This window comes from Podarcis cretensis, assembly GCF_951804945.1.
Source record: "Podarcis cretensis genome assembly, chromosome: 9".
NCBI lineage: Eukaryota > Metazoa > Chordata > Lepidosauria > Squamata > Lacertidae > Podarcis > Podarcis cretensis.
This window is the reverse complement of record NC_137178.1, coordinates 30,168,017-30,193,361: the sequence shown is the minus strand read 5'-3', so window position 1 is coordinate 30,193,361 and position 25,345 is coordinate 30,168,017. Positions and strand designations below refer to the sequence as shown.

At 44.4% G+C, this 25,345-nt stretch overlaps 1 protein-coding gene across 1 annotated transcript in view; it reads left to right on the top strand.

Annotated features, from left to right (window-relative positions):
• The window catches only part of TRPC3 (transient receptor potential cation channel subfamily C member 3), a 66,795-nt gene that overhangs the window by 17,553 nt on the left and 23,897 nt on the right, over nt 1–25,345 (top strand). The window contains exons 2-3 of the mRNA XM_079990513.1: nt 627–1,398; nt 17,353–17,538. Coding sequence (XP_079846639.1) covers nt 627–1,398; nt 17,353–17,538 — 958 coding nt within the window. The remainder of the gene's footprint in view (nt 1–626; nt 1,399–17,352; nt 17,539–25,345) is intronic.

The window sequence follows — 25,345 nt, the reverse complement described above, 5'->3', positions numbered from 1 at the left end:
GGAATAATGACTCATGACAACATGTTATGGGATTAAAATTGGCCACAACTTTATTAAACTTTCAGATGTAGGGAGACCAACTCTCAGGTAAGTTCCACCCTCTATTGCAGGCTTCCTCAACCTTGGCCCCCCCAGATGTTTTTTGGACTACAACTCCCATGATCCCTAGCTAGCAGGACCAGTGGTCAGGGATGATGGGAATTGTAGTCTCTAAACATCTGGAGGGCCGAGGTTGAGGAAGCCTGCTCTATTGTGTGTGCAGGGCGGTCCCAAGCCTACCTGGTCAACACCTCCCCAGCTGGGATTGGTTTATTGTCTGAGGTTGGGCGGGAACCTCCAGCTTGGGGAGGTGAAGCCAGGCCAAATTGCCAGGAATTGTGTGGGATCAGGGGGCTGTGCGCTGCCACACAAAAAGCGCCCACCATTTGAAGTGGGGAGCAGTCATTATCAATTAATCCAGGTGTGCAGTGTGGATTCTTTTTTGTGATTGACCTGTCTTCACCTATTGTATGCTTCACCTATTTAACTTGGGCCACTCTAGCCCAAGAGTGTAGATTTCTAGAGAGGCTCTTGCAAGACAATGACAGCTGTAAAAATATTCCAAATGCATTGTTTCTGCTCATTAGGACCATTGATGGAAGCCCTTCTTTGAGACGCATGACTGTGATGAGGGAAAAGGGAAGGCGGCAAGCAATCAGAGGTCCAGCTTTTATGTTCAACGAGAGGGGCACAAGTCTTACAGCAGAGGAAGAGCGTTTTCTGGACGCGGCAGAGTATGGGAACATCCCTGTGGTACGCAAAATGCTGGAAGAGTCAAAAACTTTGAATGTCAACTGTGTCGACTACATGGGCCAAAATGCCTTGCAGCTCGCTGTGGGGAATGAACATTTGGAAGTGACAGAACTTCTGTTGAAGAAGGAGAACCTGGCACGGATTGGAGATGCCCTGCTGCTTGCAATTAGCAAAGGGTATGTCCGGATTGTGGAAGCAATCTTGAATCATCCCGGGTTTGCAGCTAGCAAGCGGCTGACTCTGAGCCCTTGTGAGCAGGAGCTCCAGGATGATGACTTTTATTCTTACGATGAAGACGGCACCCGATTCTCCCCAGACATCACACCCATCATTTTAGCAGCCCACTGTCAGAAGTATGAGGTGGTGCACATGCTGTTAATGAAAGGGGCGAGGATAGAGAGACCTCATGATTATTTCTGCAAGTGCAACGATTGTACTGAGAAACAAAAGCATGATTCTTTCAGCCATTCCAGGTCAAGGATAAATGCATACAAGGGCTTGGCAAGTCCTGCCTACCTGTCTCTGTCTAGCGAAGACCCGGTTCTCACTGCTCTAGAACTCAGTAATGAGCTTGCTAAACTGGCTAATATTGAAAAAGAATTCAAGGTAAGCCTTCTTCTTCTTTTCTGTGTCTTCTCTGCGGGCTGCATTGCCTTTGGTGGATTAAAACACTTCACATTTATTTCCCCCTCACTTTATCTGTTCCTGTTAATATTGCTGCTGCGATGTCTGGATGTTTTTTGAAAACACCATTTTGCTTTAAATGAAAATACTTTATAAGCACCGGGTGTAATCAGAAAAAACACAATACTCCCCTTGGAATAGATGAAAACAGGTTTGTTCACTGTAACAGAACATAATTGTTTTTATTAAAGTGCACTTGGTTGAAATAATGTCATCTGAGCTACCAGAAGAAAAAGCACTGCTAGGTCCTAAATGAGTATTCCTGCTTCTATTCACACCTCTAGAATGTTGTTTACAAGTTATAAAAGCTACGCACATTTGTCATTTCCCTCTCAGAAGGACACCGCTCATTCATCTGCCAGAAATGTATTAGTGTGCCAAGAGCCAGCTGTTAAAATCTATCCAGATGTCCCACCTTTCTGTCTGATGATCATCTATACATATAACGGAGTCGTAGCATGACGACTAGTCTCTCTTTTTCCAGATTTTTCATTAATTGGACTCTGATAAGCATTACTCTGCTCTGTCCCTTTATGATGCCCATGTTCTTAAAATGCCTGATAAAGTTAGAGAGGATAGCCCTATCCTGAAGTAGGTCTTTCTGAAAAAATAAACTGGGATGGTGGATGCAGATTGTAAACAAAATTGGTTCTACAAATGGCAATTTTATCCAGCTGCAGCAAACATTTTAATGGGGTCCTTCTGGGTCAGTGTTGGATTCCGCTTCTCTAATTAACTTTTCCCTAAATTATTGTGAGGAGGCAAAAGACACATTAATCTGTGAGGCCTGTTCCAAGCAGAGAGAGTTTTAAAGAGCTAAATGTGGGTGGGCAGCATGGGCTGGCGGTGATGGTATATGGTTATGTGGATATTTAACACTGCAGTGCCAGACATAATGTACAACTTAATATCTGCTACGGCACATTTCAGCTCCTTCAGTGGCCCTTCCATTGTAGATGGAAGTGCGGTGAAAAATTTAACTTAGCCTTTTTGCAAGTTGCATATTTTGTAAGCATGGCATTAGATTTGGATTTGAATAGTTAAATACGTAATTACTTCAACATTCTGTTCATTTACACAGTTTTGTATTACAACCTCATACCAAGGAAAGCACCTCATCTTGTTCCAATGCATCCTGCAACACAGCAATTTATTAAATTGTAGATCTGTGAATCTTTATTTTATGCATTGTACTGAAACTCTAAGATGATTCCTTGTTGTGCAGTGTATAATACATTTGATGCATTGTTGTGTAGTGCAGAAATATGTTTCTTCCTTACTTTTTATTTTCTGAATCCAGATCTTCTGTATCCAGATAAAATTGACTTATTGAAGTTACAAAAATATTGTTTGAAGGAAGACTATAATCCTGGAAGTTGAACGTGCAGCTATTACAGTCCATAATATACTCTTTCAAGGCTTGGCTCTACTATCCCAGCTTCATAAAGCATGAAGTTAATCGAAGCGTGACGTTGTAGTTTACTGACTGTAACTGATCATAGATCATATTATTAATAGAACAAAAGTTTCTGGCGAAGACTGGGAGAGATATAGACCCAAGCAAACAGTGGCAGCACCTAAATACTAAGGTGTCAGCTTTGACTTGCACTCAGAAACAACAGCATTTACCTATGTTTGTTCTTATACCGTTCTTGTACTATGTACCAACAGAGCAAATGATTCCAGCCCATACAGTAGCAAGTTAAGACCGTAACTGCATGTCATAGTCTTTAAATGACATACAGACGTACCTTGGAAGTCAAATGGAATCCATTCCAGAAGTCTATTCAACTTCCAAAATGTTCAGAAACCAAAGTGCAGCTTCTGATTGGCTGCAGGAAGCTCTTGCAGCCAATCGGAAGCCCCATTGGACGTTCAACTTCCAAAAATAGTTCGCAAACCAGAACAGTCCCAGTTTGTGGAGTTCAGGAGCCAAAATGTTCGAGAACTACGCAGTTCAAAAACCAAGGTACGACTGTATTCTGTAATGTAAATTTCTTTGGGGAAAGTCTTCAAGATAGGTTAGAAAAAGTAAAATCCACCCACCCACCCACGCACCTCCAGTGCATATCATTTGAAGGCACAGGTAACCTTGGGAAGTTCCACTGTCGATTAAAGGCTAAGTAAAGCTGGTGATGGAATCTCCCATCCATTCCAGAAGAAAGAAATAGATCTGTCTTTAACAGATTCAAGATTCAAGGCACAGATTCAAGAGCTTGTTGTGCTTGTTCAAGGATGGAGAATGTGAGCATTAGAATGGGATCATTTGCATCCCCTAATACTAGGCCTACTTTGTAAGCCACTAATGTATATACATATGGGGCAGATTGGTTTTTCTATTCAGGCTTTGGTGTTAATGTTACTTTGTAGGTTTTTGTGGGGTTTGCGTGTTGAGGTCCCCAATCCACCCCCCAAAATAACTCACAACGGACACGTAATTTTTGTTTAAGATTTTTGGCATGATTTTGGCCACAACTTTATTAAAATACAAACTGTGAGTGGTTGTTTAGGCATTGGTTAAGACTATCTGTCCCCCCGCCTGGGGACAGAACTGACTTCCGGGCACCACCGAAAGACAGTGCGGGGGAAAGCAAGTCGGGGAAGAATTGGAGCTGAGACACAGACCCTCAACTCTCACCCGCCTGCTCCCCGAAGGCTTGCCGGCCCTAGTCCCATTCCAGGGATTGGACGAAAAGATGGCAAGCCCCAGGATTCCTTTAACGGAATTCCCTTTCCGCAGCAACCATGGAGGGGCAGGCCCAGCCTATCCTGAACCCCTCCATGGAGGGGTAGGCCCAGCCTATCCTAACCCCTCCTCCACCAGATTTATAACCAATGCCTAACCACAACCTTACAAGTTGTGACGATTTGCTACGCAGTAGGCAAAAACCACCCAGCCAGCCAATTTGCCAGGTGGAAAAATTCCTACCAGGCCCCTGCTCAAAGGCAGACGACCCCATGACAGGCATAGCAAGGTCAACGCAACAAACCCCTTATTCTAGGGCGGGTGGGCGGGTGATCCGTTGCACGCAGCAAAAGAGAAAGTACAAGGCTGTGTGCAGAGTATTTAAACCTTTTACCCCTCCCACCAAAATTGCAACATAACTTTTGCCCCAGCAACTCGGCAATCCAATCAATGTCCCCCGGCCATCTTGGAGAACTTACCCAGCAACAAAGGGGTGGCTCAGTAGACCCCACCGCAACACGTGCTCTCCCTGAAGGAGAACACGCTTTGCGTGTTGAGGTCCCCAATCCACCCCCCAAAATAACTCACAACGGACACGTAATTTTTGTTTAAGATTTTTGGCATGATTTTGGCCACAACTTTATTAAAATACAAACTGTGAGTGGTTGTTTAGGCATTGGTTAAGACTATCTGTCCCCCCGCCTGGGGACAGAACTGACTTCCGGGCACCACCGAAAGACAGTGCGGGGGAAAGCAAGTCGGGGAAGAATTGGAGCTGAGACACAGACCCTCAACTCTCACCCGCCTGCTCCCCGAAGGCTTGCCGGCCCTAGTCCCATTCCAGGGATTGGACGAAAAGATGGCAAGCCCCAGGATTCCTTTAACGGAATTCCCTTTCCGCAGCAACCATGGAGGGGCAGGCCCAGCCTATCCTGAACCCCTCCATGGAGGGGTAGGCCCAGCCTATCCTAACCCCTCCTCCACCAGATTTATAACCAATGCCTAACCGCCAATCGAGCCCTTTACGCTCGCCGCCAACCACTCACAATCCCAACCCATTCTTCAACCCTTCAATTACCGCATCCAACCAGACATCATTCCCCAGCTCGGAAAGATGTACCCCATCATTGCGGTAAAGGGCCAGAGCCTTGAAGGTAATATCCTGGTGGTAAATCACCAAACCACCCAATTCCGTTACCCTCTTGCTCACTGCGGAATTAATGCGCTTCCTGGCCCTTTCAGCAGCCTTGGGTTGAGAAATGCCCTGCCAATTGCTCCTTTGCAGCAATTGTGACCAAAATATTTTAACGGTAGGTATTAAGGTCACCAACTCCCCCAAGTCTCTTTGAATCGTGGAGCGCAAAGTGGAGCAATCAACCTTTGCCATATCATTCTTCCCCAACTGCACTACAATCGCCAAAGGGGGACCATGTGAAAGCACCCTCCGCTTAATTAGTGGGATGAATTCACTCCACCGCATTCCCCGTCTGGATATCCACTACACCTGTACGTGCTGTGGGAAGCCAAGATCCGGTCCCCTTCCAGACTGCCTCGCTCTGATGCCAGCCCAGTAAACGATGCTGTGCCCCACAATCCAAATGCGGACTGGAGCTAGAAACATGGGCAGGAAGGCCAAGATGGCGCCCCCAGTCCAGACTCGTCAGGGTGCTTGCCAGCTCAGTGCATGATGCTGTGGCCGACAATCCAAATGCGCACAGCTGCTCCTATGAGGGGAAAAATAAAAGGAATAACAGACAGGCATCATTGGCGATGCTTCCTGAGATAACCTTTGTCAGCATCATACTTCCAATGACCCGTATTCACAATCCTGTCTACTAACAGGCCCCAGTGCGCAGCCTTTGCAGCAGCACCTATTTGGAAGGAATGAGGCGTGTTCAGCGGTAGGCAAGCCACAGGCTGCAATAACTGGCGCACGACGTGAGCAATTAGATGCCCGTCGAACTGGAACCCATTTCTGTGCACTAGGATCGAGCCAGCCCCCAGGGGAATGAAAAGCCAAATATTTCCGGTATCCAATAACAGGGCAAGGGCCCACCTCACCTGCGACTGGAAGCCTGATGGTGGCAACCCTGCTCACTAGGTCTGACTCAGAGCTCCAGACACTTATGACAAGATCCAAAGCAGATAAGGAAAAGTCCTGAGGCAATAAGCCTCCAAACTTTCAGCCCCGTGCTGGCTCCAACACAATTTCCCCAACCCTCAGTACACCAAAATTACAATGGAATACTGAAATAAGTCGCGTCTTGATCTTGAACCAGCCGACAAGTCTTAACTTGTTGCGGATACTGCATAGGTCAAAGATTGACCGGCTTCCTGCCTGCTGTCCTGTGAAGGTTGGAGCTTATTCCAACCTTCCGAGACCCTGCGCACAACACACTTTTTGAAGGGTCTCTGAAAAATTAAAGCTTTACTCTAGCAGACATTGCAGTGGACTGAAGTCTGATAGTTTTAACACTGCATCCGATCTGCAGCAGGTGGGCGAATTACTGCAGGTCCTGCTCAGAGGATGGGGGCAGGTTCCTCTGAATGGCCGAGGACTGCCAGCTAAATTTTAAGAAATCAGTCCAGGCCTTCTCATAAGACCTGAAAGCGAATGGGGAAACGTAAGCTACTACTCCTCATAATTATTAATTGTTGCCAAGTGCCACAGGAGCTCCAGAAAAATCCAGCTATAGCTGGGTGTCCAGAGCCCAGGATCTGAAGCTCTCCAACTGAAAAAACGGGATAGAGCAACCGCAAAAACATTAGATGATCCCGAAATAAAGCGAGCAGAAACACAATATTAAACCTTAAGCAGTGCGAAGACTCTGCCAGAGCATGAGGACTGTTTTGCCAGGACTCTCACACTGCCTGGTTATCAGACCAAGACAGACCCGACGGTCTCTAAACTCCTCAGTCCAGATGTGCGCTGACACTACAATGGGGAAAACTCGCGAAAAGTTAGGTTACATGTGATTGCCTTGCCCTGCCAGGCTCAAGGCCACTGTACATGATGATGAAGGAACCCCGGGCCATGAGACCACCTGGCCAAGCAGGAATGGAAGGGGCAGCCTGGAGCAACCACCCTGCATGCAAAATTTAACTGACCTAGGAATGATAGGATCTGACAAAGCAACACTTGCTTCAGAGGAAGCATTACAAGAATAACATCCTTCAAGGCAAACAGCTTTTCCACAGGCAAGCAGAAGTTTGAGCAACGGTATCCAGCTAGCCCCCAAATACATTAAAAGGGGCAGTAGGACCCACTGTCCTCCATTGCCAACAGAACACCCAGCTCCTCAGGGAATAAAGGGGCATCTAGTAAGCTAAGCAGAGGCTGGTGTCACATGCACCAGCCAGTAAAACAATCCACATAACGATACCCCCAGTTAAACGAGTCTTGACTCGCAATGTACAATCCAGAAAGGCACTAAAGGACTCAAGTGCTGCACAGCCTATTGAGCAACCACTGGCATCGCCTTATCAATATAAGGACCATCCAATTAAAGCCTAACTACTTAAAATCTTGAGGGTGAACCGGCAGTAGCCTAACAGCCGATTCAATATCGCATAATGCCAACAAGGCACCTCCTCCAATTTGTTGGTAAGCTCAACTGCCTGATCCAAAGATGCATATTTCACGGAACAATTCCGGAGGGATAGCATCATTCACTGAGGTGCCCTTGGGATGCGATAAATATGGATCAGATGGAATTATATGGGGCTTTCTTAGGGACGATCCCCAATGGGGATAAATGAAAATCGGGACTAGAAGGAGAATCAAGGGGATCCCACCATACGTCCCAATGCAAGCTGCTTCCTAACCTTCTTTCTGGCTACCACAGGTAGCTCTCTAACTGGCTTTTGAGTTGCTGTATTCTGAGCCACTGGCTGAAAAGCCAGAGGAATCCCAAACCTTGGGAAAACCCTTCCCACAAGCACAAAGCTACTGACCCATCTAGATAACCTTTTAGCCAGACTTTCAAGGGCGATATTTTTACGGAAATATGGGCAAGAGGTATTGAGTTATTGCTTGCCAGCCCCCGCTTGGGCAAGATGCCCTGCCTTGTGTTGCCACCATGATGTGTAAATTTACAGGGCCAACACTGGCCAGAAACCCTAAAGAAGTCCCAACAAAGCTGCCACCGGGCCAGCTTCCTGCATACCAGCTTCCGGTTCTATTGCTCAGGGAATTTCCATTTGAAATGTGGAGCTGCGCAAGTGGTCCACATGTCCCCGTCCCTGTGATCCTAGCGAGCTAAGGGGATGATGGCAGCCCTGCGTCTAACATTCCCATCATAGTGAATTACCACTTATAGAATAGTGGGGTTGGAAGGAACAGTAAAAGCTTCCCTAAACAGGGCTATTTTAGATGTCTTCTAAAAGTCTGGTAGTAGACATCTGGTGAGAGGGTGTACCACAGGGCAGGTGTCACTTCCGAGAAGGCCCTCCAACTGGTTCCCTGTAACTTGGCTTCTCACAGTGAGGGAACCACCAGAAAGGCCCTCGGCGCTGGACCTCAGTGTCAGGGTAGAGTGATGAGGGAGCATGCAGCTGTCCCATACAGGGACCAATCCTGCAACCTAGGCATTACCGGCACCATACGCTGACCAGCTGAGCTATCCAGGATGATCCCTAAAGACCTGGAACAGCCTCACCCTGACCCCTGGAGAGGTCCAAGGTGATGTCTGAGTCATCATCAGAGCCCAGTGGTGATTTACCTGCAAGGAGGTGTAAGCATCATCCCTGCTCCGCTTTTCCTGCCTCTGAAGACCTTCCTTCTGGAAGAAGGCACCTGGGGCATCAGCAAGTCATCCTCTGCAGGAGAGGCAAGCTCTGGAGGCATCTGCAAAGGCCCTGTCATAGTCTGCAAAAGGAAAAAACCTAACCAATGTGAGGAACAGGTGAAACTAATGCTTTGTGCACCACATGGGGACACTATTCAGGACAGAAACGCTGCCAGAGTCCATCAAATTCTAGGGCCAAGCGGGCCAAGCCCTAGGATCACCTGCCAGGCCAGACATAAATGTTTCCAATGAGATAACAAACTCGAGGCAGCCCACCGCCTGTCCAGGTACCCCTGTTTGCCCTTTAGAGGGAAGCACCCCCTCAAGAAACCCAAAGTTTTGGGGTTTTTTGGTGGTTTTTTTTTTTGGGGGGGGGAGCAATATCACAAATGGGCCAAACTACCCAGCAACAAAATAGTCCAAAAGGGGCAGCTTGTTTTGCTTTGTTATAACAAGGGCTAAGTGGGGGATATGAACCCTGTCTCCCAGGTCCTAATCCTGTACTCCAGCCACTAAGCCACAATGGCTCATCTCTAAAATGGCAGTCGCCACTATCAGGGAAAAACAAACTTGAAGAAAATAAACTTGTTCAGAAACAGCATAGTTAAAGAGCATACAAAGAGTGCTCACTGGAGGCACAGAGAGCCTCTGGCTCCACTCTGTCTGCCTAAGATATACATTAGCAACAAGTGAGCCTGCAAACAAACAGATACATTCTTAATAGAGAGAATGAGTCACATGTCACAGAAACTTAACAATTTACTGTACTGCTAACTGGAGCAGGCTTAGGCTTGAAAAATATGTGCAGGCCGAGTAGGCCTCCCAGCTTCAGCTCACTGCCTTTTATAGTCTCATTTCAATATTAAAGGAACTCAATATAGTGCTCCCGCCCAAGGCTAGATTAAAATTCAGCCAACAGCACTGCACCCACCCAAAATAAAGCCAACCTATGAGGATACTATAAACGAAAGTGATCCCAGGTAAGCTGGGAATGTATTGTACTGCTAACTGTAGCAGGCTTAGGCTTGAATGATATGTGCAGGCCGAGCAGGCCGTGAAAGCCTCCCTGCGTCTGCTCTCTGCCTTTTTGTCTCATTGCAATATTAAATAAAGGAACTCAAAATAGTGCTCCAGCCAAAGGCTAGATTAAAATTTGGCCAACAGCACAGCAATCACCCAAAATAAAGCCAACCTATGGGGATACTATAAATGAAAGTGATTCCAAGTAAGCTGGGAACAGCCCTGACTAGCCCCACAGTTAAGCAGGCAAAAATGGGGAAAACCTTTTTGCAAAAGAAAGCCCCTAATGGGGGCTCTCTCCCTACTGGGAAAGGCAAGCCAAGGAGGATTATGCCCAGGCAGCGCTCACAGGTACAGGGAGAACCTTCCCACAGGGCAGGGTAAGGGGTGGGGTGAGAAATCAAACAGGGGAAAAAAGGGGAATTAAATTAATTAAGGGACTAGAGAAGATTAAAAAGAAGGGGAAAATAAAGAAATGTAACCAGACAATGAGACAATGAGAAGATCACTCCACTGTCCTCCAGACGGTCCAAGTGCTCCAGGTGATCCGTTGCACGCAGCAAAAGAGAAAGTACAAGGCTGTGTGCAGAGTATTTAAACCTTTTACCCCTCCCACCAAAATTGCAACATAACTTTTGCCCCAGCAACTCGGCAATCCAATCAATGTCCCCCGGCCATCTTGGAGAACTTACCCAGCAACAAAGGGGTGGCTCAGTAGACCCCACCGCAACACGTGCTCTCCCTGAAGGAGAACACGCTTTGTTTGTCTTTGTTACTCCATTACACTGATGGATTGCATTATACTACGAGAACCCAGCCCCTCAAGGCATCTTACTGCTTTATTTATGAAACCCAGTTCCACCACTAATATTGGTTGCCTGTTGTCAACCCATTTAACTAGTGTGCCTTGACGAAATCTGTTGCAGGCCAGGGAAATCCTGAACTCCTTGGAGGAAGGTCTGGATAAAAAATTTAGTAAGTAAATAAAGATTTAATTTTTTTAAAGCAGAACTTAATCCTTTTATTTTGAACGGGACACCAATACCTATCAGCGTCCAAACTTGACAAAGCAATCTAATTAGCAACAAGGAGGAGTCATCAACCACTATCTCATTTAAAGGGCCCATTTGCAAAACTCCAGTCTTCTTTATAACTTTTTGGGAAGTTTTCAAACATCTCTTACGTTTATTTGCAACAAACCATGTCAACTTGGCCATGCAATACGTATCCTTAAGGATTTTGGATGGTTTTTATCAGAAGGTCTCAAAACTTTCTCGTGCAATGCAGTGGCGTAGCGTGGGTTGTCAGCACCCGGGGCAAAGCAAGTAATTTGCGGCCCCTAACCCATGGATTTTGACCCCTAACCCGTGGATTTGCGCCCCCTAACCCTAACCCCCAGATGTTGCGCCCGGTGCGCCCGGCCCCCCCTGCACCCCCCACGCTACGCCACTGGTGCAATGTGTCTGGGATATGCATTATTTGCAAATGTTAACATAGAGAAGGGACTACTGTGTTGTGGCTGCTTGAGGTGCACAGTCATTTGTTGCCTCATAACTAGTGGGGAAAGGCTTTGAAATGTAAAGTCTGGTGGTAGCAGACGGAGATAGGTGGGCTGGACCAGTATGAGGGATGAATTTGAAACCATGACACTAGGAAGAACTATGGCACCGAAATGTTGTCTGAAGCAATGCAATTGGTCTAATATAGAATTGATTTTAGTTTCCGTAGGGGAAACTGAATGGAAGTGAGAATGAAATTGTCTGCTGCTGCTTACCCTGTCCTGTGCTGAGAGGAGAATCAAATATGAGATAATACCTTGCCTACAGGATTTGAGATAGAAATGCCTGTTCAAAGCTATTGGAAAGCCACAAGCTTTGAAGAGAGCATACCTACTGACACTTCTGAAAGCAAAGCGAGAGACAGCGAGAAAGCATAGAATCACGGCTTTTAATTGGTTGTCTTGGTTTATCTGATTGTCCAGGAGGTTGCTTTCTTCAACAGAGTCTATGGCTAAAATGGGACAGAGAAGGATTTTCCATTCTATAATGGATCAGGCTTATCACTTGAATCATGCAGCCATTCATGCAGAGCAAATGCAATAGGTTTTTGCCTTCTCATGCTGCATATCCCCACATGCCTGGCATAGATGAATTCCAGGGCTCTTAACTTAGGACTGTTGGCAACTGTGAGGAAATGCTCATTCTATTAAGGATATTGCAACTTTGCAAAAATTTAAAGCTTCTAATTTGTTAAAAGAACAGCAGTTCTTGCTCATTAGATTATCTCTTGTCAAGGAGATCTAGCTGGCATTATTCTTTTACAAATGCTTTGGCATGATTGGTTGGACTTGAATAATGCTGAAAAAGTATTGAGTGATTAAGGAGCAATACCAACACACTGAGATTTTTTTCCCCATGACTTGCATCAGTCCTGATATTTAAAATCCACTTTCATTACTGTATCCTTGTCAAAGATAGTAATGCACACACACACATTAAAACAATGACTTTAAAATAATAATAATTCTACTAGCTAGAGCTGAAGCCTTTTTCTAGAAAAATCAGAAACAAACATATCTGGATAGATCGAACACTAAATTCTCTTCCCTTTTGCTAAAATGAGTATGTAAGGCACATAGGAAGCTGCCTTATATTTAGGCAGATCCTTGGTCTATCTAGCTCAGTACAGTGGTACCTCAGGTTACATACGCTTCAGGTTACAGACTCCGCTAACCCAGAAATAGTGCTTCAGGTTAAGAACTTTGCTTCAGGATGAGAACAGAAATCGTGCTCCAGCGGCGCAGCAGGAGGCCCCATTAGCTAAAGTGGTGCTTCGGGTTAAGAACGGTTTCAGGTTAAGTACGGACCTCCGGAACGAATTAAGTACTTAACCCGAGGTACCACTGTATTGTCTGCACTGACTGGTAGAAGCTCCCTGGGGTTTCATTTCTAGCCCTATTTAGAGATTCAAAGCAGACATCTGTACTGAGCCATGGTCCTTCCTCATGCCATGCTGCTTTTGCTGTGATTATTGACCCATGCTTTGCCCAATAACATCTATTCTTATACATATGAGTTAGAGCAGCTCTAACTCGGTAGCAAAGGTTTTAAGAAGAAGCACGGGGTGCTTTCAAACATCTTCCCAGGCAAAGGAGAAGTGGCTGGCCTGGGTTTCCAGATGCAACTCCTGTGGAAGAATGCGAACAATGGCAAAAATCTGACAAGATCAGTGTCACTAACAAGTGAGCAAGCTGCCCTAATTTCAACCGCCCTTTAGGACGGTTCTCTAGGGAGATCACAGCTAGTTGTCATAATTGCGTTCTTATTTGCAGAGCAAGTTTAAAATGTGTTAGACACCTTGCAGATAATACCATTTGCACTCTGAGGTTTGTCTAATTGCTTAGTTGAGACTTGGTTTGGTACTAAGCTTTATAATAAATTGAGCATATGAAAGAGAGACCAGCAGCTGGATCGAAAAAGAAACTGAAGTGATCCACACACACACACACACCCAGGGGACGTAGGTGCTTCTCTATGAAATTCTCTCTCTCAGTCCTGATCTCTCTTTAGCTCATGGGGTGGAAAACCTTTTTCTGCTCGAGGACAGCATTAACTTGTTGGAAAGTTGTCTGGGGGCGAGGTATATTCCAGCAGTGGGTGGCACTAGACTCAAAAGTACACCTTTAAAACACACACACACACACACACACACACACACACACACTCTAACAGTTAGATTTGACATATGGTAGTAAGAAAAAGAAATATAGTCATAGCTGTCAAGTGTCCCTTACTTGAAGGGACAGTCCCTTATTCCAGCGCCATGTCCCGCTGCTGTCCCTTATTGATAGATGTCCCTTAAATGTCCCTTAAATGATGTCCCTTAAATTTCAAAGGAAGCAGCTCCTCTCCCTCCCTCCCTGCTGGCCAGGGAGGATGGAGGCTCCAACTGTGTTGCTTGGCTGTGTTGCTCACCCAATAAGAAGTCTAAGAATGACTGGGGGGTGGAGCTTGCATGCCTTGTGTGTGGCTAGTTAATGCAAGCTGAGGGGTTTTTTGAATGCTGGACGCCATTTTGTTGCACGTGCTGCTGCAAACTTTGCAGTGCAAAGCCAGGCCGGGGAGCCATCTTAAGTTGAGGCAGCATAGGCCTTGTGGTGCATGTGATTCAGATTCTATTCAGTTGAACCTCTGGTTACAAAGTTGGTTGGACAGTGTTCTCGAAGCTACCAGCATGAGTTTGACCAGACTGCAGGAGGACAGGAAGACTGGAGTGCCTGGAGCAGGTGAGGCTGCAGGTCCCTTATTTTGGCTGCTGGTCCCTTATTTTCAAATCTGTAAGTTGACAGCTATGAATATAGTACAGTGCTGCTATGGTTCTTTCTGGATTAAACGGGTGTGTGATTTTGTATGTGTTGAAAGCAGGGGCGGAGGAAGGGGGCGGTAGGGGGGGCGGCCCGGGTGCCACCACTGAGGGGGGTGACAAAATGCCAGGCGGCACTCACTGTCGGCCCTGCAGCGTGCCCAAGCCGTGCGTCTCTCCTAGAGAGCCAGCATGGTGTAGTGGTTAAGAGCGGTGGACTCGTAATCTGGTGAACTGGGTTCATGTCTCCACTCCTCCACATGCAGCTGCTGGGTGAGCTTGGGCTAGTCACACTTCTTTGAAGTCTCTCAGCCCCACTCACCTCACAGAGTGTTTGTTGTGAGGGAGGAAGGGAAAGGAGATTGATAGCCGCTTTGAGACTCCTTAGGCTAGTGATAAAGCGGGATATCAAATCCAAACTCCTCCTCTTCTTCAGGCTCCACGCTACCCCAAACAGTCCGCCCGCTGCCTCTGTCCCAGCTGTAGGGCGGCTGAGTTGGAGGAGGCAGGCAGATTCCCCCGCCACTGCCTTTCCGTAAAGGAAGGTGGGGAGAATCCCCCAGGCGCTGTTGCAGCCAGCCAATTTTCTCCGCTGGCTCCCTGATAGGCAGGCTTCAAACGACAGCTCCCCTCCTTTGACAGGCGGGTGGGCGGGTTGCAAGCTTGTTGCTCCAAGTCTTGACACAAAAGAGCTGCTTAAGTGCTCAGGTGCTTCTTAGCTTCGTCTCCCTTTTCCATGGACCCCTCAGGCTGCTCCCTCACAAGGTTGTTGTAAGGATAAAATGCTCAATCAAGAGTTATCTTAAGTCCACTATGAGTCAAGCTTGGCTCTGTCTCTTGTCAATTTTAAAAAAGGAGCAAAAGGAATTGATTTTGATGATTCGATTTCAAAATTTGCAGAGAACAAAGTTGGGTGGGGGGAAAGGGTTTAAGTGCTTATGCTCACAGTGTTAAGTAAATAAACCAGAAAAAACACTTGCAACTGTAAGTATTGGGGGAGGGGTGACAATTGGGGGGGGTGAAAAGAAATGTTCTGCACCGGGTATCAGCTGACCTTGCTACGCCACTGGTTGAAAGAGGCTTCTCTGCTTTTGCTATGGAGAAGTAGTTCCATGGGTATTGTGCAAGAGGCAGCTGGGAAGATGAGAAAGATAGTGGTATCATCTCATAATTTTATCACAGGTGTCATTGCTCCCCCCCCCAAAAAAAGCTTCAGGTCCTGCAAGCAATTAAGCAGAACCACTTCTTATGGCTACCTGGATGGAGTCAACTGTTATGTAGTGAAGTTTCACCCTGGGCCAGCAGGGGGATACTGTATATAGTTTTCACTCACATCAACCATGTCACTTTAGCATGTGCTGAGCTTGCACACTGACCCACATATACTGACCTGCTGCTGCCTGGTATACTTTTGCCAGATTTGAGGTGGTGTGTGTTGAGCTACCACTGGTTTCACAGCACAATCCTATGTATGTCCACTCTGAAGGAGTAAGTCCCATTGAGTTCAGTTGGACTTACTCCCAGGTAAGTGAGTGTAGGATTGCAGTCTAATGCATGAGGTTGCCTCAGACTTCCTGAACTTTGCATGGATCTACTTGGCCCACATTTTTAACAACCCAAGTTGATCATGTGGTTTTAAAAAAAGTTAATTATGTAGTGTAGCTAAGGCTTTCGAGGGACTAAGAAGTCACAACTAAGAAGGCAAGAGACAAATGAAATCAGCTCCTTAATTTTAGAGTCTTCACCTTTCTGTAATCTTAGGACAGGGAGATAATGATTTTTGAAGTCATAGGTGTAGCCATAGTGATGCTGGCAACTCTGAGTTTTATGGTGTATTCCTAAGTAAGCTCCATTGATTTCAACAGAACTTACTCCCATGTAAGTGGCATAGGATCGCAACCCTAAATGCTTTTCTGAAATAAGGGAGAATAAGGAGGAAGTTGGGACATATTCAAAGCAAAGTTCTAAAATGGGGCAGGGAAGAGAGAGGTACAATATCAATATATTCAGCACTTCTGTAGTGAAAGCAACCAGGCTCAAGACTTAAATACTAAAATTAACAGTGCTGAAAAGAATTCCATGAGATTGGTGTGCTAAGGAGTTTCTGAACACAAGGACCATTTTTCATAGGTGACAGACAGTAATAACAGATTTACAGAGAGCCGTGGATTGTAAGAGACAAATGAATGACAACTGGAGTAACAGAAGGGAGAGGTGAAATAATAAAGTGATTGACTTGTACCCATCATATGGAATACTCTAGCATCCTGCCCCGTGAACTGCTGCTCTTGATTACTTTGGTCCTCTTGGACCAAAACCAAATATGAGAGCAGCCTTTACTGTACACTCCTGTGAACCTACCAGGATCTTGGCGATCGTCATCAGAGGCCCCTCTCCATGTGCCCCTTCTGAGAAATGTGTGGAGGGTGGTAAGAACTGGCTTGTTCAGTGGTTGGTCCCCATTGATAGAATGCTCTCCCCAGAAGAACATGCCTGGCACCCTCACTGTCAGCTTTCAGATGCCAGGCTAAGAAATTCTTGTTTACCTAGGCTTTTGGTAGATTAATTTGGATTATAACACAGTGTGATTTTTGACCTGCTCATCTTTCATTTGGGTGGGGTTAGGTTCATTGCTGCATGAGCACTTTTTAGATAAACCATTCTTTTATGTATTTGTTTTTTAAATGTTTTCAAGCCTTGTGTATTTAATGGATCTGTAAGCCGTTTTGATGCAGCTTTTGTGGAAAGCCACAGTAAATCATAACAATTAATAATACACTAATTTGAGGACCTGCATAGTGCTGCATTTGTCTTTCCTCCCTGTCTCACTGTGCACATTGGTATCTGTGTTGCTATGCAAATTAAAGTATCGTTTGAATACCATGTACGAAAAAGAGGGCAGAAATGTGCAATCCAGCCTAGACAGTCATCTGCAGAATGTACATATGCTAAATAAATGCACATTACTAAATCAGTTCCACATGAATTGATGTGACTCAATAACTATTGTCTGTTTTTTAGAATGACTATCGCAAGCTGTCTATGCAATGCAAGGATTTTGTGGTTGGCGTCCTTGATCTCTGCCGAGACTCTGAAGAGGTAGAATCCATTCTAAATGGAGATTTGGAGGCTGAGCCAGTTGAAACACAAAGGCACAGAGCTTCATTGAGTCGTGTCAAACTGGCAATTAAATATGAAGTCAAAAAGGTAAGTGACTGTCTCTTTTAGACAGTATGATACTGGATGCATTGCATCATAAACTGCCTGCGTCAAGAACCTTAAGCATTATAACAGGGCTGTATTGTAAACACTTTATGGGTCCTGTCCTCTGGACAGGAATAATTCACTATTATCAAACTGATTTCACAATAAGGCAGCAGAGAGATTGGCATTTTTCAATGAAAATAATAGGGACTGTCATACACGAGTCAATTATTGTGATGCAGTGTTCTCACGCATATGCATGTTATCCATTAAAACACCCAGAGACAAACAGCCACGTCTTGATCCATCTTCAGCATAAATAAAAAGACTGGAGAAATCATTCTGTAAATAGAAATGATGTTATATCATTATGTTGTTCTTAACTGTACTGCCATTCCACTCAACCCTCTCCCCCGCTGACCATGATCCAGCCACAGTTAAGCTCTTCTGTGTCCCATTGATTTTGTGTCTTCCATTTAAATCAACAGCACTTAAAAGTACTTCACTTTGTCTGGATTGTGTGTAGTGTCAGTGTAATGGGAGGTAGATGCACCAGAGTACATTAAAAATGGCACTCACCTTTTGAAAGCTGTTACTGCTGTTACAACTAATAGCCGCAACAGGCAGTTGCTTGCAGATCGGAAGTGATGTATCACATGTGCACAGAAACAGGCCTTGTTAGTTCCTTTTAGAAGTATCACTGGCAGAGAAAGGGGGGTGCGCCCCGCCCTGGGTGTCATCCCTGGGGGTGTGTGACATCGCTGTGGACAGCGTCCTCCAAGGGATGCTCATCGCCGCCAGCACCCCCCCGGACGCTCGCCGCCACCACACACCCCCGGGACGCTAACCCCTAGCCCCGCCTCTGAGAAGCATATTTTAAGCTTGGAACGATAATGTTTGGTTAGAGTCTCTCTACATAGGAATCTGCTATGATGTGAGATATGATAGATGTACAGTATATTCTAGGGGGTTCCGCTGAAATAAGTCTTTAAAATAACCACAGAAGCAAACTCTGTTTCAAGGGCAGTTTATTTACCGTATTTTTCGCTCTATATGACACACCAGACCACAAGACGCACCTAGTTTTTGGAGAAGGAAAACAAGGGAAAAAACATTCTGAATCTCAGAAGCCAGAACAGCAAGAGGGATCGCTGCGCAGTGAAAGCAGCAATCCCTCTTGCTGTTCTGGCTTCTGGGATAGCTGCACAGCCTGCATTCGCTCCATAAGACGCACACACATTTCCCCTTACTTTTTAGGAGGGAAAAAGTGAGTCTTATAGAGCAAAAAATACGGTATATAGAAAACAGCCATTATAAAACTTCCAGGCCAGTGCTTTCTGGGTGTTAACATTTACGGACAATCACCTTGGGTCACCACCTCTGAGAAGTAATAAAACACAAATGCTAGAGGACTACGGGAAGGAAGTGACACCTACATTTATTTACATCTGAATAGGTCTGCCTTGGTGGCCATGCTGCCAGTAACAGCAAGCTTTTTCACAGCTTCTGTTATAAATCACATTGTGTTATAGTGAGCCACCGGTTAAAGCCAACCGACTAAATAAGACTGCAGTGCATAAATTGGATAGTGTTAGTTTCTTTAAACTCATCCCTGATTAATAGATACTTGAATATTTTCAGTTATATAGATCACAAACTTTAAAAATAATCGAGGGTTAGAGATGGGTTTAAGGAAACTGACACTATCCAGTTCTTATATAGTGTATCTCTGTGTTACAAGAGCTTTCTATTTTGAGACCAGGTGTGTTGTTGCGATGTCTGTGATTCCTGCACTCCACGGAAGCTTCAACTTGAGCTCATGCTTTACCTGTTCACGGTGCCAGTGGGGGCCATTAATTTATGGGACCAGTGCAGGCTTTGTAGAGGGCACGGCTGGCTTCTGAATGCTTCTGTGGCATTTCTTCAGAGACAAGGCTCCTGCCTTCTGTAGAGTCTTGTCATTGTGATTCTGATTTTGCAGTAGGCAGCCAAACTGAAAGCATGAGAGGTAGCTCTGCAGGTTGTTCATAACCTGGAACTGATGTGCAGAACTTCCCTGGATAACTTGGAAAGCCACAAGTGTGCATTTTATTCTGCACCACAACAAAACAAATGTTTCTCTTTTTCCTAGGCATGTGCCCTTTGAACACAAATCAACTGATTAGGTTCTCTTGGGCTTTTAAAAACATTGGGTCTTTAAGGATCTGCTGATTTTATAAACTTAGGACAACGTTAGAGAAACTCCAGGCTGTGGACCTAACTCAGTCCTCCAAGCTCCTCCAAATGACCCATTAGCCATTCCTAATAAACTCCATCTGCATGTCAATCTTGTGATGTCATTTGACATCACCTATTTATCATGTTGTTTGTTAAGTTGTGGGTGAACATATCAGATGACACAGCGATTCTTCAAACAGCTCTTGTTTATTCAGAGGCCAGAACAGAACTGAGCTGAAGGGCTCAGTCAGCCTGCTTATATAGAGCTCCAGTACACATAATTGTAACAACTTTCTAAATCTATCCAATCACGGAACGTCACTTTCGATCCCTTATTTGCATAACTATCTACAGTATCCCTCTGCTGGCCCAGGGTGAGAACTTCAGTACATAAACATGGATCTATCCTACTTTCTGCTTTTTCTAGTTTTCTTTGATTAGGCCAGGGGTCTGCAACCCGCGGCTCCGGAGCAGCATGTGGCTCTTTTACACCTTTGCCGCGGCTCCGGGGCGGATACTAGCGAGGGGAGGAGGCGCATTGTATGCCCCGACACTCCCCATGTGGAGGGCGCTGTACTGGCTGTGACGTCGCATGGTGGCAGTGCGTGCGTTAGTCACACACCGTCCTGACTTCACCTTCCCGCCCGCCCACTACATTGTAAGGGGAATGTACACTGGTCACTGCATTGAAAGGGGGCATGTACGCTGGTCACTGTTTTGAAGGGGAGTGAAGAACACACACACAGAAAAAGGTAACTTGTTAATTTAACGTTTATTTCTATGAGGAGGAGTAATTCTGAGGGGTCAAACAAAGAAATAATAAAAAAGTGACAAAAAAGTTATTTTTATAATGACAAGTTTTGCGGCTCCCAGTTTTTTTTTTCTTCAGAAACGGGTCCAAGTGGCTCTTTCTGTCTTAAAGGTTGCAGACCCCTGGATTAGGCTTAACAATTTGGTATTTTACATATGCTTTATATATTTTATGTACATTGGAAGTCTGGAAGAAAGTTCTAGAAACCATTGCTCAGAATTGCTGTTGTATGTATGTACCGCAAGCTTCGCTTTGCAGTTGCAGAGGATTTACAGAAACTTGCTAAACGAGCTGCCTTATTAGTGACTTTTACTTGGAGAACTCAGGTTTGCAACAATAAGGACTTCTGCACTTGATTTCTTTGTAATTTTAAATGGAAAATACAGATAATGCTCAGGTATTGCACTTATTCTTCTCAAAATATTAATGCAGCCTGCTGGGACAGTTCCTGTTAGGTTTTGACAGGATTTAGCCATAAAGGAAAAGAAAATGGAAACACTGTTTTACTCAAGTCTTCGGGTTACAGGACTAAAGGAAAAATGAGTTCCTTGGATGGGGAATTCAGCTGGTTGTTATCAGGTTGTAAAATGTTGGAAGTCTCTTGTACTGTGGAAGTGGCTATGTAAAACCCAGTTTGTTCTTATTCAATGGATCTGCTCCTTGTTCATATGCTGAATTAAATTGAAGCTGGCTTAAGAATAGTGCTAAGCTTAGCATAGAGATTGATAAGAAATATACCAGTACTAGTTGAGGGCATCTTTTGTGAGAGGCAATGCAACAGAAATTCCGAAGATGTTACAGTAAGTATTAGAATAAGTAGTGACTGGAAGACTATTAGTTCATAGTCTTTTGAAAAGTTATGGGAGAAGAAGTCAGGAAGAAAACAGCAGTGCAGCAATTGATGCAAATGGTGCTACTTTAGAGATAGCATAATTTTAAAAGTACTGATTTGGGGTATAAGGAAGTGAAAGGAAAATGTGCTTCAAGGAGAAATATCCATTGACAAATGTCTCTTGTCTTCTTTGCTAAAACCTTCCACTGAGTTCCCTTGTCTGAATTTATTTATTTATTTATTTATTTATTTATTTTATTATTACTTATTATTTTTGTACAAATGCCCAGCTTGGGGGGGGGGGGGAATATATGGATGATTGGAAACATGTTGCCAGTATTTTTCTTCATATTTGTGAAGCAAGTATTCTGAGTTGCTCTGCACTCTCCTAAGAGATGCTGTGTTAAAATTAGAATTAATAGCTGCATTCGGATGATCATATATTAGTTTAATAAGCTGAGATAGGAATGAACCTTGAGCCTTGTGCCCTCACATGCAGCCGCCTTGACCTTGCATTCAGGCAAGCCAGCAAACCAACCAACCAACCAAGAAACATTCAAGTTAGGTATAGTCTCTTGCTTCAACAGAACCAAATAATGGCTTCAGAATAAGCAAGAATATGAAGCCATTTTCAAACCATGGCTTTGTCTCCTTTTATGTTCCAAAGCAGTTAACCATGGTTTCATGGTGTGGTTCATGAAAAGGGAAAGTATAGCTAACTGGAAAACATCTTGGTCTGTTAGCAAAGGATGGAGTGAAGTGGCCATGAGTGGCTCGTTTATATCTTGGCATATTAAGCTAAAATATAAACATCCAGATATGAACATGTTGCTCTTAGACTAATTAATGGAGGTTAATTAGCAAGTAGTAGTAGTAGTAGTAGTAGTTGTAGTAGTAATTTATATCCCACCCATCTGGCTGGGTTGTCCCATAACCTTCACAGTTAGAAGAAGAGTGTCTCTGGCAGAGCATCTAAAGACATGTATGTGGCTAGGCAGGATTCGAAAAAGGATACTAGGCCAGGTGGGCCCTAATCCTCCTTTCAAAGTCATTCAGGTTGGTGTCTATTGCTAGATCTAGAGGGAGAAAATCCCACAGTTTAATTATGTGCTGTGTCATAGTAAGAAAGGGGTCAGGGGACTCTAGGGAGTGGAAATGGGGAATGCTAGGGTGTGTATCTTGGCAGGTACCCAGTGATGTCTACCCTGACACCATCACAGCTGCAAAGAATAGATAGTTAAAAACTCTAAAGGTGATATCTAAAGTCAATTTAGACTTGCTGAAGAATTTACGCATGCTGAAAGATTTCCCCCAAAGACTGATGCATGTGCTCAAGTGTGTAACTCAGCCACATCTCTGATTTTGGCTTTATATAACAAAACATGCACATTTAGTAATTTCAGAGTTTTAACATAATTTTCTTCTCTTTGGTGCAGGTGCTCTTTAATTACTTTGTGAATGCTTACTAATTTAACTGCCAATGCTAGCTAATTCAGCAGTATATATAGCAGAATGCAAGTTAGCTTGCTCCTGAATGCTACTTTAAGGCTTATCCATGCTTGCCTTTCCTTCTCACTTCTCACAGGCATGGTCTTCACCTTAAAGCACAATGGCTGAGCACCCCCCCCTTTTTTTTGCTCCTGTAGGTTTCCCATGAAAACCTGCTCTTTAAAGCTGGATCAGAGCAAATGGCAATCTGTGGAAAACCCGAATTGCTGTTTGCTACGAATCAGCTTTAAAGAGTGGATTTTCATGGGCAAAGCTCCAGATCAAAGAAAAAGGGGGGTGGCACTCAGACCCAGAGCTTTAAAGTGCAGATAATTGTGGATGAGCCCTTAATCAAAGCAAGTTTAAAACTAATCTTTATGTCTTCCAAATGTCTTGAAGATTCGTTATATTGTGCAAATGGCTAATAATAACCTTACCTATGCTGAACGTAAGTTAAAAAAACAACCCCCTTTAAAGCTATTTTTGCCGGCATTTTCATATTCAAAATTCTGGGCACTTATTGCTTATTTGCATGCAAAAAACCCACAGTGTTTTCCTAGCTTACCATATTGCTTAAAAGTGTTACCCATGATCATACTCAGTGGCTGTGGAATGCTGACTGGCAATTGGGGACTGGGTGGAATGGAATATCCTGGAAGAGAACATGGTTAGCTGGTTGGCATTCTGAATAGGAGCAATTCAAAGAACAACATTTTGTTGCAGGCCCACATATCAGGAAACTATTGGCCTCCTGCCTTTATTGTACAAAGGGCTGCCCGTTTTGTTCTGTGCCTTTATGTACAACTACTGCATTTTAAGCAGAAAAATATTAATCACGTATATGAGGGACTTTTAAAATGAAATTCCCACTTGCACCAAGAAAGAACAACTGTTAATATTTTTAGTTTCTGAAAAAAACATGTTTCCAATCTCATTTGAGCCTGTGGAGGTGTTACTGTGATGTTTGCAACTCTGCAACATGCCAAATAAACAAACCTAATAATAACATAAAATTGTATGGTGATAACTATCTGTACATTCAGGAGCCTTTCTTTATAAAGTCTGAAATAGCTCATTCAAGGAAGCTTGTAATTTAATATTATTTTTAAGAAATATGCCTCAGATTCAAGCGCAGTGGCAACATGTGAATAGGTTGCTATTATAATTTTAGTAACTGATAATGAAGCTTAAAAAAACTATTAATGGAGTTATATTTGCAACATCATAATCAGAAGGCGTCTTTTTTGCAATCATAAATATTTGCCAGTGAGAATTCCCCTGTGATTTAGTGTATATACAGGTGCTTGATACATACGGAGAGCCTGAAGTCTTTCTAATTTTCATAATAAATAGATTCCTCCAGTTCACAAGTAATTTATCAGGAAAATCAAAACTGGGAATGGTACGTTACTATCTGCCTTGCTTGCCCTCATTGTATTGGTAGGTAGTATTGCTTCAGGTGGACCTTGCTTTGATACATTGACCATGATCAAAAATTGATAAATAATCTGATAATGTTCTAATCCACAAACAACTAGCATTTCTTGGTCTTTAAGGTGCCATCAGAGTGTTTAGTTGTTTTGGCTATCACACAGCCCAGCCAAATACCACTGGGAAATGAAACAGAAAGTAAGGCATGCTTAAGCCTATTGATTTCAGTAGAATCGATAAACCTAAGTTTCCTATGTGGGGTTATAGCTGCTTGTTTCTTGTCATATAAATTGGGTTGGATTCATAGGAACAGATAAAGTTGCCTTCCTCTATTTAGCATGCAGCTTTTGATCTAAAGTCACATCAGTGGTGGGAGGCTGGAAGAAGGGGACTTGCCAGGAGGGATGGTGAAATATACTCAGAGTCGAGTGTGAATTTCATGCTCTTTATTCAGCTCGTAGTAGCAATGAATGAAACTTTCCCCAAAACGTCTAGCTATATATACATTATTTACACAATGGGCTCTGCGTGATTGGCTAATTCTGGGCTGCTCCTGTAGGCCAATCAGGTCTCTGATTCACTTCCACCTGGAGCTGGATTGGGTGGCTCCTGCGGACCAATCAGCCTGCTGCATTCTGGATCCTATTGTGCTAGGATTCAGCTCAGTACATAACAGATGGGGAAGCCAAAATGGATGGAGTAGCAGAAGTGTGGGGGAACCCTCTTGATGAGAGCAGACTGTCCATCACTAAGCAGCCCTCTTGGTGGAGACAGAGAGAGAGAGAGAGAGAGAGAAGCTGCTGGGAGAGTGAGCAGGAGTGACAGAAATAGTGAGAGATGAGTGGCCTCGCTATTGCACTGGCTTTAACTCTGCCTGCTGCTGGCATGTGGCCCCAACAGATTACCCCAGAGGAATGTGATTCTTGGGCAGGGAGAGAGAAGGTTCCCACCTCTGAGCTACACCAGCTAGCAACAGGCTCTCCGGGGTTTCAGCCAGGGTGTTTCTCAGCCATACCTGGAGATGCCATGGA